Source organism: Diadema antillarum, unplaced genomic scaffold (genome assembly GCF_040938485.1).
Source record: "Diadema antillarum isolate AM-2024a unplaced genomic scaffold, OU_Dant_1.0 seq00000604_RagTag, whole genome shotgun sequence".
Taxonomy (NCBI): Eukaryota; Metazoa; Echinodermata; class Echinoidea; order Diadematoida; family Diadematidae; genus Diadema; species Diadema antillarum.
Window position 1 is genome coordinate 462904 of NW_027271532.1, and position 17615 is coordinate 480518.

Genomic DNA, 17615 nt, shown 5'->3' on the forward strand with positions numbered 1-17615 from the left:
CATAGCAGAGGGTACGTGTCTCGCATATTGACGCATGTCAAATTGGAAGGTTCATTACGAAAAATAAGAAAAACATCAACAAGTGTAGCAGAGGGATCATACGGCGAGACGTATGGTGCGTACGGTAATTACACTCACTGTTGTTTCTCCCGGAGGGATTGCCAGTAACATGTGTGTCTCTTGTACCATGCTTGTATGCACAGTGCTAGCCTTTTGCAAAAGGCAGCTCGCTATAATTTCAGCACACGCACACAGAGAGCAATGGACTTGCACACACAGCGCGCAACGGGCAAGCGCGCTACGATCCGATCGCTGTGTGCACGCGAGTCCATTGCAAAAGCCTCTCTGCTCTGCAGCTGCTACCTTTGCCAAAGGTTTGCTAGCTAGCTAGCTAGCTACAGTGTAGCTATGCTACAGTACAGTATCCTAGCTGGCATCGTGAAATGAAGAGCAAACGCATGCTTCACACATTGTTCATATTTACGGTGACATAGTGTCGATCCTACTCAGTATTTTACAGCTTTTGTCTATGGCCATATTGATACTAGTACATTGATAAGTTTTACGGTATCGGTAATTTAGTAATGATACCTGTACATCGCGTATTCCAGCTACTAGGTTGGCTGTTGGTAGCTTGGTAGACTAGTGACATCGGTAGAATACAGCAGTGCTGTTAAGTGTTACAGCTGTTGTCTATGGCCAGATTGATACATCGTTACTGCACAAGGCCGATCGTAAGTTTATCTCGTATTTGCAGCTTTTGTGTGCGTCCAGATTGAAAGATCGCCCATTTATCCGTAAGTTTTAGTGATTGCTTACCTTCCAAACGTCGATGGGCATACATGGCCCCCAAGTTGGCCTTACAAAATTGGGTGTACATGACAGATTTTTTTCCGTGATTCGACTGTACCCGTGTATACGACGCACCCCCGATTTTCAATGTTTTCCGACGAAAAAATAGTGAGTCTTATACACGGAACTTTACGGTACTCATCGTATTTTGCACATTGTTCATAAAATAATGACTTCTTGATCAGATGGCACCTCGGCTATATAAATTACAGTCAAACGTCAAAAATACTACATTCTCTATCTTGCTTTTAAAATAATGAATTTAATCATCATCGTGGTCATTATTCTAACTAGATTTGATTCTCATTACTGGGATCAGATAGAAGATAAATACATGAATTCATAGTACAAGTGTAGACAAAATACATACCCTATTGCCCTATATTTTTCACACCTATAGGCTGCGTATCACCTTCTATCATATCATTCCGGTGACGAGATCAAATTTAGTTAGAATAATGATGATGATGATGATTGTAATTCGTTATCAACATGATTGGACTGTACACACAGTACCTTGGAAACAGTGATTTGAATATCAATTCTCAAGAGGGGGCATGGCCTAATCCTTTGTGCCATGTCAATTGATCTGAAGTTCACATTGCAGAGTGCAGTGGTAGCTGTGTATCCACTCGCAATACAAACTATTTATGCACGTGTACGGGTGCGCGATTTATTGACTGAATTGGTAGGAGGGTCACATAATCATGTAAGAACATGATTGCACTGAGCTAGTCGTTTCACTGTCATACTCACCTTTGCAGAACTAACCCGTTAAAGCTCAAGTTATGGTGATAGAAAGCTCAGGTAACAGAGCAGTTGCTCAATAGTCACAGTTTTAAAATGTGACATTCACCGACTTTGACTATGAATTGCCTGTGAGGATTTCACAGCAAAGTTGCAGCAATTGAAGTTGGAGTTTTCCGCCCAGCTCATTACTGTATACGCTATAATTTTCGCGTACATAAATTTTCGCGAATTGCCGCTGTCACACATTTTCGCGAGTGGTTAAATTCGCGATTGGGGGACCAGAGAAAATATGAAGTGGCAAAGAAAGTGTGAATTTTCAACTTACTAGCAAATAAGAATGATACTAGTTATACACTGCATGAAAAAAACTTACCAAACTCTGCGAACTAGTAAGTTAGAATTCAACATTTTTGAGGTGGTTAAGTCCATCGCGCTAGATTTCTGACGAGTGGTCCCCTTGCGATAATGGATTGGCTCTCTACAGTATTTGTAAGTAGACGTGGACGTGCGTAAACAAGCTTAGCCAGTATGGTTTGTTCGGTGAGCCGTGACATGGTATACTAGTACTGAAATGTTCGTATCATCAAGGCAAGGGATTCATTTTGGAAGGTAATATTTTCGCGTGTTGTTAATTTCGCGAATAGCTCCCGACTCGCGAAATTCGCGAAAATAAAACTCCCGCGAAATATATAGCGTATACAGTATTTGTGATGCATGCAGTAACACAAATTAACTGGTGCTTAATTGTGCAGGTGCACTCGACTTGAGTTGTGGACATCACCATCTCGTACATGCTTTGCTGTTTACTTTTGGCTTCCTTTGGCTACTGTTTTTGTGTCAGATGAAATGTCATTGGAAGGAATGGGTGAATTGTGCCCAGATCTTACAGTAATATCACTGAGAGTAAAAGAGAATCTTCTTTCAAGATCATACAAGTTTAGTTTGCTCTGAAAGTATAGTACTTTCTTTTTGTTAACGAATGAATGAAAGATGCAAGATATTTTCAAAAGTATAGTAGCCAAAGTATACATAACTGCAAGGATTTACATTGTACATTTTCCTTTAAATGCATACTATAATATTGGATATCTTATGTTTTTGAGTGGATGACTTTACAGAAGGAACAGGGATTTCTCTACTCAAGCTTTAACTATTGAAATGTGTCCAGCAGTTGGCTGTAAATTGCCATGCTTTTTCATCAGCATTTGCTGAAATAATCTAAACTTGATTCAGTTGTAAGTTAGTCAACCTACTCAGGTGTAACAATGGGAGTGAATGCAGCAATGGTAATTAGAACACATCAGTGAAAGTTTGAGGAAAATCAGATAATCCATTCAAAAGTTATGAATTTTAAAAAAATTTTAGTGCCGCTACGGCTGGATGTGAAGACTACTATAGCTTGTGACATCACACCAGAACAACGATATAAAGAAGATATAGAGAGTATTTCACAATATATCATTTTTCTACCATAGTGAAAGAGCAATTGACTTTCCTCTTTTTAATAGAAAGCAGGGGAAATGATAGTACCCTTGATATATGTTAGCAACAAGTCAAAAGAACAGGATGTACTTTTCAAATAAACTGAAATTTTGTGAAATTCTCTTTATGTCTTCTTTATATCCTTGTTCTGATGTGATGTCACAAGCTATAGTAGTCGTCTCTTCCAGTCGTAGCGGCACTAAAACTTTAAAAATTCATAGCTTTTTAATGGATTATCCAATTTTCCTCGAATTTTCACTGATATGTTCTCCAGAAATTACTACATTCACTTAATCCTCATGTATATTTGGGTAAATTTCCCTTAAAGGTTGACCAGTAACGTCTTCTCTGCAAGATCGCAGTCGGATTCTCATCCTTACCTATCCTCACCCATCCTCACATATCCTCACCCATCCTCATCTATCCTCAACTATCCTCTCCCATCCTCCAAATAGAAAGCCAAAAGACATCCCATACCCCATTCATACACACAAAGTTGGGCCCAGGAGCACTCCTGGAAGCGCTTCGACTTGAATATGCCCATCTGTGTCCGTTAATACAGAGAATAGCTGCTTGCTGAGACCACATGTGAAGTGGCTGAGAAGGGTATTGTGGTGACCTTCGAGTGTGCGGGAACTTCTATCATACAAACTGTAGGCACATGCAGTGCACACCATTCTACTTCCGGATCACTAAAGGGATTTTTACACTTGTGTTTCTTAACCCCGGACTTTCTCTGACCCAGGACTATCGTTAGTCCCGTACCAATTTTTTCAGCTTTTTACACTCGCCAATTAGTCCCGTACTATCTCTTGTCCGGGGCTAAGGAGAAAACTGACCTTTTTACACTCGTATTTCTTAGCCCCGGACTTTCCAAACCACATGAATATTCATAATTACGCTGTGTACTGTACACGTACACGCACGCACCGGCAGCACTTGATTACCTCGTTTCTGATTGGTCAGTGAGGGTCGGACTTCGTCTCCGTCGCTTAGCCCAGGATTATTTTTTCGTTCTGGCACCGCAATTGCGGTGCTAACCCCTGCTATTTTGCAGGGCCAGATAGTACCGTACTATCGGTGGGGCTAGCCCACTTTGGCAAAAACGAGTGTAAACAGAAAGTGGGCTAAGGATAGTCCCGTACCAACGGTGGGGCTAAGACCCCCCCCCCCCCCCCCCCCTTAGCCCCACCGTTGGTCCGGGGCTAAGCAAAAATTTACAAGTGTAAAAAGCCCTCAATAGTTAGTGACCGTTTATACAGCATTTAGAGTGCTTCAGGAGTGTTCCTACGCCTAGTCTTGGAGAGGGGTATGACTATAAAGAGCACACTGGGACCTGATTGTCTGTTGTTATAGAGTTCAGAGGGGTTTGGGAGCTCTTATAGGAACACTCTGAGAGCATTCAAGAGCGCTCTGAATGCCCCTGTATAATTTGGGTATTGGTGTTGTACTGTGACAATAGAGGAACCTTTGACATCTGTTCATTGATGCAGATGATCAATCTGGAATGATTTTAAAGCATATTCAACTAGAAAAGCACTCTGAGAGCGCAAACCTCTGCCAAGCAGCTATAATAATGATAATTCACAACATTTATATAACGCATTATCACATGAAATGTGATAATTTCTTCCTGGAAGGATTTCAGAATACCACCTCAAGGTAGGACGACACTCGGGGAAAAACTTACGAAGATTTTGCTCTTTTCTTGCTCTTCCATAGTGATCAGTGATTTCCACTCATACACACGAATGTTGAAAAATCGCCCGATTTCCCAATTAGAAGTCTTTGTTACATCATAAACCCTCTACTGCGTGGCACGCCTCGCCCTAGCAGAAACTAGAGCACGCACTTAGGTGCATGTATGAAAACATCAAAAATGCGCAGCTTGAACTCCCAAGTTCATTGACCCTACCTGCCAAAATATTGAAAATTCTTCATAAAATCCGTTAAAGTTTTCGGATCACTACCAAAATTTAATCATTTGTTGTTCTGTGTGTCATTCTCAACCTTTCCTGCAAGTTTCATCAAAATTTGTTCCCAACTTTTTGAGTTATTTTGCACACGGACAAACAAACAAACAAACGGTAACAAAAACATAACCTCCTCCCTTGGCAGAGGTAACAATGTATTGTTGATATCAGGTGTTATTGTACACATCTGTGTGCAAATTATATAGTATACATGTACATGTAATTATAGATTGAAAAAGTATATTTTCTCTATATCTTATAAATATTGTGAATTATTATTATATTGGCATATGTGTGTAGATGATATATCATGTATATATGTGTACATGTATATCACACTCTGTCTGTTTGTCTGTGCATAGATACAGTATATCTATACATGTATATATACATGTGTATTATATATATATATATAACATATATATATATATATATATATATATATATATATATATGATACCGAAAGGATTTCGTCTGAAGAACCCAATGCGATCAATGTACAACAGCCAGCGCGCTACCAACATCGTCAACAAGGCCTCAGCTCTTCTGAGAAACGCCGCTCTCAAAGATTCCTACGAGAGGAAAAAGCGTTTGACGGAGACATCACGAAAGCAGAAAGAACTACTCATCAACATCCTCCGTAGCGAGAACTCTGACGCGACAAGAGTCATTACACAAATAGACTCGCATTACAATAACCACCTGAGAATATGCATGGCCCGCAAAAGAAAAAAGCTGGAGAAACTACGCGAGGAGTCAACATTCCTTGCTGGTACAGGTACTAGATCTCCTGCTAGTGACAGTGAGAGGAATAATAGGCCTATTGTTAACTTATCGAGTTACACTTTGTCTGAAGGGGAGGAGAGCGTACTTGGTCTCGGTATGTCTTTCTGCCCTAACAGGCAACTCGATAAAGTGCAACTGTGTGCCGACACTTTCCAGTTCACGCAAAAAATCCGCCGAACCGAACTCCGCGCGGCAAACAGGTGCCCAGAATCAGAGGCAGTGGCAGAGGAAGAAGAAGCGTCGCAACCTAGGCCGACGAGGAAACTAGTCTATCAAAAGCGACGCCCTGCTGTCCCCAGCGGAAGAAACCCCTTCATCGACTCGTTTGTGAGCAATGTGGAGAGACACCTCGACAAGCTGCTGAAGGAGACTGAACGGGAACCCTCATCGAACATATCACGGAAGCAGCAAGACGCCATCCGATCCCTGCGTGACAATGCTGACATCACGATTAAGCCTGCTGACAAAGGGGGAGCCGTCACCATCCAGGATACAGCGGACTACATCACCGAGGCGGAAAGACAACTGTCCGACACTAGATTCTACAAGAAGCTTGACAGTGACCCTACGAGCTTGTTCACGAAGGAAGCTGAGACTCTTTGTAATAACCTGAAACACATCGATAAGAGAGAAGCGAAACAACTTGTACCAAGTAAGCCGGTAACTAGTAGATTTTACACATTACCTAAGATCCATAAACTTCCGACGATGGTAGCAAATGCCACTGACGAAAATGCTGAAGATTTGGAAACTTCCGAAATTACTGAGTTATCGAGAGAACATAAGATCATTCCGCCTGGACGGCCAATTGTTTCCAGTGTAGGTTCACTTACTGAACCGATGTCAGCTTTCATTGACAAGTATCTACAAGGGGTCTTACATAACGTCGAGAGCTATGTAAAAGATACCAATGATTTTCTTAATAGACTCGACAACATTCAGCTTCCTCCAAATTGCACTCTAGTCACTTTGGATGTCGTCAGTCTGTACACGAACATTCCTCACTCCGATGGGGTTAATGCATTGCGTAGATTTTTGACCAAACACGACCCTTCTTCTGACATGCCCATAGAAGACATTTGCCTAGCATGGATGCGTTAAAGCGCGCATCCTTGGTAACACGGTTGCAATATATTGTTATGGCTTAATTTTGTTATTGTTCTCTCAGTATCAACACTTGAGAAAGGGCGGCGAGACGCCCGAAAATTTGTGTGAAGAAATAAACCGTTGGTGAATACAGCATGAACTTTGTTGCAGCTTTGTTACTTATCTTTTTATCTTGCCAACACGTGGACTACCTTATCAACATATATATATATATATATATATATATAGATAGATAGATATATTCTTTTTATTTTTTTAATGGCTTTCCTGGAATAAGTGTACACTGAATGCAGTATTCAGAGAACAGGTCTGTGTCAAGTGGCTCTAGAATGATGGTCTGTGCTGCCACGAGATTTCCTCATACTGATAACTGATATGGGAGCGAGACAAGGGGAGAGTGGGGAAGCAAGTGGCTATAAGGTTACCATGGAAGACCACTGATGCAACGCAGCCACGCTTGCTGTACTAGCTTGTCACGCTAGCCATGTTGGGGGTGGGGGATAGGGAATTGGTTTGACCCTGATAGTGCCTTTGCCTTTGTTGAATGTTATGCTGTTGTAGGTGATTGTTTGGGAAGGGGTTTACCCCAAAATGCAGAGATATCGTGTATAAAGAGGTCATTTTTTTTTATTTGTTGATTCATGAGCTTGGATAGCAACCAACTAATACCATTTATTTGCAGATGAAACAAAAACCCATCATCAGTGCTTCAAAACGGTTTGAACCAGTATGATCGATGTTAAGTATTGTTATACAAAATGTGAATAATATTTATGATAAGAATGTTTCCAGACTGAACCATTGACAGTTATGGTTTAATGAGAAAAAATGAGATATCTCCTTATGTTTTAGGCTTTATTGCAAAAATGTTATATGGTAGGATGTTTTGTGATACAACTGACCTACACATATGCATCAAAAGTGATTGCGTATATCTTGAACATAATGACAATAATGACAATGATGGAAATGATAATAATGATAATGATAATGATAATAATAAATATGATGATGATGATGATAATAATAATAATAATAATAATAATGATAATAATAATAATAATAACAATAATAATAAAATCATTTTAGATTAATGATAAAAAGGATATAACAACAATTACTTCCATAATTGTTACTGTCATTATCACCACCAAACTAGTATCATTATCTTGACGCCCTCTTATCGTTTCTTGATGCAGGCATCTTCAAGCACAGTGTGTCCATCACCAAGGCGATCCTGACCCAGTCCACACCCAAGGAGGAGAGGGCCAAAACCCTGGGCTACTTCAATGGCTTCTCCAGCATGGGCTTCATCGTCGGACCCCTGGTTGGAGGCCACCTGGCCGAGCTGGAGAACGGCTTCTTCATCGTCACCGTAGCAACGTCTTCCATCTTCGCATTCTGTTTCCGTGAGTAGGGCTACAAGTTGCTTTCTCCCCCCCACCCCCACCCAATATGTCCTTCATTTTGAACAGTAACCATAACTTGGCATTGGGGAATAATGAATACAAGTGTCCAATGAAACCTGATTACTCCGGGTCAAGTGCAAGTGATGAGATTTTTTGGCTGGTTTAAGGTCGTTGCGGTAAATTTGAATTACTTTTGTCTTGAAACTTGATGCTGGCTTGCTTGCATGCAGCCAGTGAAGTGTTGGCTGAGTATGGTGGAATTATTGGAAACCAAGATGAACGCAATCTTTTTTTTTTTTTTTACCCACGCCAATGAAAATCAGCAGCTGGGGTTTTGCAAAGGGTTCCGTATGTTTGTTTGTCTCTTTGTGTACAAGATTACAAGAGAATGGGTGAACGGATTTGTACCAAATGTTCAGGGAATGTTTGGATACTGACAGGAAAGAATCGATTAGATTTTGGTGATAATCAGTTGACCCCTGCAAATTCTTTGTGACCTTGTAGTTTTGACCCCATACAATAGTATGATGGGGTGACCACTCTGAACATTTTCCCGTTTCTTATTTTGCACATTTTCCGCTACCATACGAAACAAAGAGTATAGAAGAGCACGCAGTGCGCTATGCGTGCGTGCGCTTCTATGCTCTTTGATACATAAGCAGAACTCCTAGACGACGGACTTCGCTGCTCAAATCTTCTTAAGAATTTCGAAATTTATGTTTGTTTGAGGGACTAGTCCTTCAGAACTTGTGAAAATTTTGTGGAAGTTCATTTTCTGTTGTCACAAAATGGCCCGTATTTGGTGATTTTTGTCTCGCCCACCGGAGTTGAAGGCGAGACTAAGGGATCCAAATGGCGTCCGTCCGTCGTCCGTCCGTCGTCCGTCACAAATGTTAAAGTTTACCTGCAAGACTCTCTTATGATGCATAACTTGGCAACTGTTACAGCAATGGCAGCCACACTTGGGTGATAGAAGCACTAGGGGTATCTTCATGTTATGGTGTTGTCGGAGGTCATGTGATGATGTCAAAGGTCATTTGAGGTCATATATTAAAGAGTATGTGCAAGACTCTCTTTTCTATGTTAAAGTTTTACCTGCAAGACTCTCTTTTGACAAATAACTTCATATAAGTTGCTTGGATTACAACCTAACTTGGGTCATAGATGCACTGGGGGTACCTTCATGTTATGGTGAAGTTGGAGGTCACAGGATAAGGTCAAAGGTCATTTGAGGTCATACGTTAAAGTTTACTTGCAAGACTCTTATCACACGTAACTCGACACATGTTGCTACAATGGCAATCAAACTTGGGTGATGGATGCACTGGGGGTACCTTCATGTTATGGTGCCGTAAGAGGTCACTTGATAAGGTCAAAGGTCATTTGAGGTCATACATTAAAGTTTACTTGCAAGACTCTCTTATCACACGTAACTCAACACATGTTGCTACAATGGCAATCAAACTTGGGTGATGGATGCACTAGGGGTACCTTCATGTTATGGTGCCGTAAGAGGTCACATGATAAGGTCAAAGGTCATTTGAGGTCATACGTTAAAGTTTACTTGCAAGACTCTCTTATCACACGTAACTCAGCACACGTTGTTACAATGGCAATCAAACTTGGGTGATGGTAGATGTCTCTTGGGAAGTTGAAGGTAACCACAAGGTTACAGACGGGGGTCAACAAACTTTTAGGGCCCAATGTTAAGTTTTTAGGCCGCATTTCGTTTGTGGCTCATAACTTTTGATCCCTTTGTCCATTTGTGACCAAACTTGGATGGAAGATGTCCCTTGGGGAGGTGAAGGTCGTCACAAGGTCAAAGGTCACAGACAGGGGTCAACAAACTTTTAGGGCCCAATGTTATGTTTTTAGGGCGCGTTTTGATTGTGGCTCATAACTTTTGATCCCTATGTCCATTTGTGACCAAACTTGGACGGTAGATGTCCCTTGGGAAGTTAAAGGTCATCACAAGGTCAAAGGTCACAGAAAGGGGTCAACAAATTTTTATGGCCCAATGTTAAGTTTTTATGGCGCGTTTCGATTATGGCTCATTACTTTTGATCCCTTTGTCCGTTTGTGACCAAACTTGGATGGTAGATGTCCCTTAGGGTGTTGAAGGTCACCACAAGGTCAAAGGTCATAAGCATGTCAATTAACTTCTGGGAGTTATAAAAAATATTAATTCCTTGTACGCGAATGGGCGAGACACAATTTGGCGATTGCCTTGTTCATATTGATAATGATTTTTTTTTTCGTTGGAGGAACATTCCTCAATCACGGAAAAATTTTGCTCGGTCCCAGTCACACTGCAGTGTGTATGCTTCCATTTCGTAGTGCACTATCTCACTGGGCGAAATTTGGACACAGCACCATATATGTCAAGATCACTGCTTCGCACTCTTTTTGTCCCCGCCGAACGAGTTCGAGCAGGGGACTATGAAACGGGCTCCGTACGTGTGTGTGTCCGTGTGTCCGTCCGTCTGTCTGTCTGTCCGTCCGTCTGTCTGTGCGTCCGTGTGTGATCAAAATGTTCAATTTGCTACTTCTCTGTCATTTATGAGCCAATTTTGATTTTGTTTGCTTTATATGATAGCACTACATGGGAGCTTTGAAACTTCTACACAGAATTTCAGTTGTGACCTTTGACCTTGACCGTTGACCTATATTGTACATTTTGCTTCAAAATGCTACTCCTTCGCCATTTCTAACCCGATTTCGATTCCGTTTGCTTTATGTGATGGCACTAGGTGAGGGCTTCAAAACTTCTACACAGAATTTTGACCTTTGACTTCTTTGACCTTTGACCTTGATTTTTTACCTATATTGTACATTGGCTACAAAATGCTACTCCTTCGCCATTTCTAACCCGATTTCGATTCCGTTTGCTTTATGTGATGGCACTAGGTGAGGGCTTCTAAACTTCTACACAGAATTTTGACCTTTGACTTCTTTGACCTTTGACCTTGATTTTTTACCTTTTTTTTTTTTTTTTTTTTTTTTTATTGTTCCATATTCCACATTTCGACAAATACATAAAACATAAACATCACAATACAAAAGCCTGGATGAATTGTCACGTACAGCTTATAAGACAATAAAACATGTGAAATATGAGGAATCTACATAGAAGCATTGCTTGTAGGGTGTAGATTCCCAGATGCGGATGTGAGATTATTTCTTACTTGGGTATGTAATTAAAGGAATGACAATTTTTGTACATTGGCTACAAAATGCTACTCCTTCGCCATTTCTAACCCGATTTCAATTCCGTTTGCTTTATGTGATGGCACTAGGTGAGGGCTTCTAAACTTCTACACAGAATTTTGACCTTTGACTTCTTTGACCTTTGACCTTGATTTTAAACTTCTAAACTTCTACACAGAATTTTGACCTTTGACTTCTTTGACCTTTGACCTTGATTTTTTACCTATTTTTTTTTTTTTTTTTTTTTTTTTTTTTTTTTTATTGTTCCATATTCCACATTTCGACAAATACATAAAACATAAACATCACAATGCAAAAGCCTGGATGAATTGTCACGTACAGCTTATAAGACAATAAAACATGTGAAATATGAGGAATCTACATAGAAGCATTGCTTGTAGGGTGTAGATTCCCAGATGCGGATGTGAGATTATTTCTTACTTGGGTATGTAATTAAAGGAATGACAATTTTTGTACATTGGCTACAAAATGCTACTCCTTCGCCATTTCTAACCCGATTTCAATTCCGTTTGCTTTATGTGATGGCACTAGGTGAGGGCTTCTAAACTTCTACACAGAATTTTGACCTTTGACTTCTTTGACCTTTGACCTTGATTTTTTACCTATATTGTACATTGGCTACAAAATGCTACTCCTTCGCCATTTCTAACCCGATTTCGATTCCGTTTGCTTTATGTGATGGCACTAGGTGAGGGCTTCTAAACTTCTACACAGAATTTTGACCTTTGACTTCTTTAACCTTTGACCTTGATTTTTGACCTGCATTGTACATTTTGCTACAAAATGCTACTCCTTTGCCATTTCTAACCCAATTTCATTTCCGTTTTCTTTATGTGATGGCACTAGGTGAGGGCTAACACTTCTACACAGAATTTTGACCTTTGACTTCTTTGACCTTTGACCTTGATTTTTGACCTATATTGTACATTGGCTACAAAATGCTACTCCTTCGCCATTTCTAACCCGATTTCGATTCCGTTTGCTTTTTGTGATGGCACTAGGTGAGGGCTTCAAAACTTCTACACAGAATTTTGACCTTTGACTTCTTTGACCTTTGACCTTGATTTTTTACCGATATTGTACATTTTGCTACTAAATGCTACTTCCGGCGGGGACATATTTTACGCACCGCGTAATTTCTACTTTTCCTTGTTTATTGTAGAGTGTTTTGGTGGAAGTGAAGTAAGAAATTCTATATGACCTTGTAGTTTTGACCTCATAGTATATTTATTGCAACTACTCTGTAGCACCGCTAAGGCGTGGGTCTGCCACCTTTGACGGCCCCTCTAGTTTTTCAAATGTATTGGCTGTTTTTCTATAGCTCAGATGTTGCTCTATTAAACTACTGTACAGTAAGTGATTTATGTGTGATAGCTATGGAGCCCACATCAAATGATCTGTAATGATTGTACACATCAATGAACTGAGTAAAATGTTACAGTGGAAATATATGCTGCCACTGAAAGGATATGCAATTTGATCTGCTCCTCATTATAGAGAGAATGAAGACAGAATGAATGAAGAGTACGGTAGCTAATTTCTATGTTTCGCTGTTCTTCATTACTTCATGATATGTCCCTGTGCAGTTGTAGTGCTTCTCTTCCTGAGAGATCACCATTGCCGTGGCAACAGCCTACCCACCTCCGACTCTGTCAAGAACTTCATGCAGGATGACTTCAGTGCCGACTTCCGCAACTCGTTGCAGACCTTTCGTAATATCATCCGCTCTGGCCCCGAGCTCTTCTTCATGCGATTCCTCCAGGGGCTGTCGGCGACGCTCTTCCGCAGCAACTTCATGCTCATCCTTGAGCAAAAGTTCCAGACAACGCCCGCCGAAAACGGCCGCATCATCTCCTTTGGCTCGATCGCGAGCGCCAGCTGTGCTCTGGGTGTCGGGCATCTTGTACGTCTCTACGGCGACGTGCCGCGACTGTACCTCCATGCGAACATCCTCCGTGTAGTTGCATTGGTGGGGCTGGTTTTCGTGCCGAACATCTACATCTTCATGGCGCTCTACTTCTTGCTGTCCATGACGAGTGCCTCCGCCCGCGTCTGCATCACCAACCTGAGCATCGAGCGCGGGAAAGTGGAGGACACGGGGGCCATGCTGGGGCTGTCCCAGTCCCTGATGTCAGTCTGCCGCACCGTCTCGCCCCTCGTGGCCGGGGTCACTCAAGAAGTCAGCATGTCCGGGCCCATCATCCTCTCCTTCGTCGTCTCGCTGGGAAACACCGCCCTCGTGGCCGTCACGGACTTGAGGCAGAAGCAACGACTGTCCGAAGACAAGAAAAATCCTTGACACCAATGTCAAGTGCTGCTCCTTAAGGCGGCGAAAACAAAATATTATATTAATCTATATTTCACAGGGTGGCTAACATGCCAAACAGCCTGAGCCCTGTATTTTTGTAAGTATTTTCTAGAAAAATATAGGTATCTTACGTTGGTAACATTTTATCAAGGAAATTAACTAATAATACCGAGAATTAATACATTTGTATATATCTCTGTGTGCCTGTCTTTCTGTCTGTCTGTTTGTCCGTCTTTCTACATGGAACTTTTTGTCAAATCATGAAGATTTGTGATGTAACAGTTGACACATTCCATCCATCATTTGCTGAAATGCCGTAAAACAGTGAGTTTGTTGGTACGTGCAACTCACTGAGTAAGACTCCCTGAAAAACCTTCAAAAACACGAACACATGTGCCTTGAGTGGTGTAGTAGATGAATTGTCAGTGGGTAAGATTGTAAGTTTGACAAGCCTATCAGACCCAGTCATCTGATAGTGAATGTTGATATTGTTAGACAGTGTGCTTTATAACATTTTAAAGAAAAAGAGAAAATTATCTCATCATATCTTCACTATCGAATGCTGTAGTACTGTCAACCTTGTCTGTGAAATAGATAATGTTCATTTCCTATATTTTCAATGAAAAAACAAAACAAAACAAACAAGAAAACACTGGGTGAACAATGGCTGGGTGCATATGGCAGGATATGTTTTGACTACTTGGTAATGTTTTTTTCTCATGGTTTCAGTAGATTACAAGATATATGAGCACAAGAAAGTAATAAACATGCATGGCGAAGAAAAAATACATTCTTGTTTTACCCCCCAAAACATACAGATACAAAATTTACACGATCATATAGTCTACCTATAAAAAAATAAGGTATACATATATAGACATGTACATAGAACAAATAATTTTCTGTAAGCAAAGATGTGCAGTTGTGTTCTTGGGTGAGAAATTTCAGTGGTATGATGGAAAAAGAAAGTCCTGTGACTTTGCCATTGCCTTTGGTCATGTACAATGTCAGTGGCCTTCAGTGATTTTTGTTCCTGTGAGAGTTAATCTACGAGACCTCAAGCAAAGGTTTCTCGTCAAATCGAGGCTAAGATTAGGTGTTTGCCAGGTGTTTGGTTCCAAGCACATTCTACTTTTTCATGGAGCGTGTACATGGATGGGGAATTCAACTTTGTGAAGCTGATTTTATAATCATTATGGACTATTTTGCCTAACAGTCACAGAGATACAGGGTCTGAAATACCAGTACCAATGATGTCATTTTATTCCGTCGAACTTGATTTTTTTGGGGGAAGATTGAGAGTGGCTTTGAAAGAGTTTATCTTTGACATAGTTTGCCTTAAATGCTGCCTTTAAGAGAATGGAGCCGTCTCTTTGTAAGAAAGTTTGAAGAAGTCATTGATTTGATGGTACTATCGAAAAAGTCTGTCTATAGTTTCAGACCTCAGAGTCACTGGAATATGTGTAGTGCCGTAGAACATTGTTGAGTCCTTATTCTCCTTTTTCAAGTCACTTTTGTTGAGATTACATTTTATGTGGTTGTGCGTGCAGTCAATATGGACTTGTTTTCGAGAACATTTCCGATGAACTTTGATGCCCTGATTGAGCAACTTACGAATCTTGCCCCATGTATAGTCCCACTTATAAAGTACATGTAGCCGCATAGTTGATGGTCTTTACAACACTAACTGGTTTCTGCATGCCAGGGCTGCCAACTCTCACTCATTGAGAGTGAGACTCACTCATTTTGGTCCTTTCTCACTCAAAACTTTATTTCATTTGCATGCATTTGTATTGATCTCACTCATTTTGACTCCTGAATTATAGCATTGGCCTATGGGAGTCTCACTCTCAACTAGTTTCCAATGTTGACAGCCCTGGCATGCGATGTTAGTTGTACCACACTACCTACAAGGCATTATGAAGAATACCATAGATTATGCATGGCCTAGCTTTGTAAAACCACAGTCACACAGTTCCTTAAGTTGAGTTATGCCCGCCATGGATGGATACCAATAAATGGACTAGACACAGCGCGGATGCAGGCATCCACATGGTCAAATGTCCATAACTGATCCCTCATGAAATGCAACAGTGCCAAACCTGTGAAATTTTGAAAGTTTCAACATTTCGCAGGGAGTTGCCACGGATGCAGATTCGTACAAGTAGTAGTAACTAAATGTAACTATCCGTAAGTGAATGTAACTATCCGTAGCATGGACGCAGACCATCCAGGAAGATTTTTACCTCCCGTCCAATTTTTGGACGCAAACGCCGGATGTAGAGCATTATTTGACTGGGCATAAGAGTCCCACTGTTGGGAGACTCCACCCCAAAGATGGAAAAGTTTTGAACTGAAAATGCCCGGTAAAAGTCACAGATCAGTAAGAATTGAAGAAAACTTTGGGTGAAGAGTGAGGTGATCATGGTCATATCAGCATCTCGTCCTCATTCTCTTTGCACACGTGATAAGCTGAGTAGCAATCTCATGAATCAACTTGATAGCAACTTTCTCTTTTTTCCAAAGATTTGTTTTCTTTTTTTGAGATGTAGGTTTCACAGCCCCAGTAACTTCATATCGAAAGTGTTCCCGTCTGGATCAAAAAGGTTGTTGGTGAATCATCGTGTTGAAAATTATCCATAACTTGATGTATAACCTGCTGAAGTGGTCTGCCCCAAGCACAGAATGATCCATACAACTGGTGCCCATTGAAGACCAGGGGGGCGTTTCATAAAGCTGTTCGTAAAGTTACGAACATCTTACGAGCGACTGGTGATCAGTTCTTGTGCTGAATTATGGCAATTCTGATATGTATAGCACATCACAACTGATCACCAGTCGCTCGTAAGACGTTCGTAACTTTACGAACAGCTTTATGAAACGCCCCCCCCAGTAGCACTAATAGTGCAGCTGAATATGGGTTAACCATGCAGCCATTTTGTCTTGGACAAATAGAAAGTGAAAATAAGATAACAAAACATGTACTAGGCGAGAAATGTCGGGCTTTTCACAGCTGGCAGCCAGGTGTTGAAGACCACTGTGCGGCCAGCACCAGTGGCATTGATAGCAGAGTTGGAGGAGGTCATGAGCGGGGCCTGGGCAGTGCGGAGTATGGCGTGCTCATGATGGCAGCACAAAGGAAACCTGCAGCAGTGGCTATGTTATCCCACCGAGTTTAGCAGGAAATTTTGCTGCCGAGGAAAAAAAAAATCATTTTGTCATCCTCAAATTGGCAACTCTGCAGTCCTTATAAAGTTGAAGTAGGATTAGATAGAACTTTTCAAATTCATCAGAGCTGCTCAATATCAGAAAGAAGTGATCCAAAATTAGCCAATATGGGATCAAAATAGTTACTCTAATTTTCTACAGGATGTTGCCAATTTTGTAATCAGTTAAAGGCTTTTCAAATTTCCACAACTGAACAGACAATGATTAATGATTATGAATAATGAATGGTTCAAAAGAAAGAGAAAGTTTCATACTCTACCGTATGAAGCACTGAAAATAGATCGTAAAAATGACAATGAAAAGAAACAGTGCTCAGCTAGACCACATAAATGTGTAGTTTGTTGAACTTTATGGGCTAAGGCAAGTTGCTACATGATCTTTACATCAATAATTACCTGTATGTAGGTCTTGGTAAGGTCAACCATCACCACGCGGACATGTCATTACAAGTGCAGCCTGTTTTGCAGACACACCTGGGAGATTTTATACAAG

At 40.9% G+C, this 17615-nt stretch overlaps 1 protein-coding gene across 1 annotated transcript in view; it reads left to right on the forward strand.

Annotated features, from left to right (window-relative positions):
- LOC139735867 (major facilitator superfamily domain-containing protein 9-like) overlaps positions 1–14390 on the forward strand; it is a 28844-nt gene extending 14454 nt beyond the window's left edge. The window contains exons 5-6 of the mRNA XM_071646614.1: positions 8150–8359; positions 13174–14390. Of these exons, the coding sequence (XP_071502715.1) occupies positions 8150–8359; positions 13174–13886 (923 nt within the window). The 3' untranslated portion in view covers positions 13887–14390. The remainder of the gene's footprint in view (positions 1–8149; positions 8360–13173) is intronic.
- The last annotated feature ends 3225 nt before the right edge of the window (positions 14391–17615 follow it).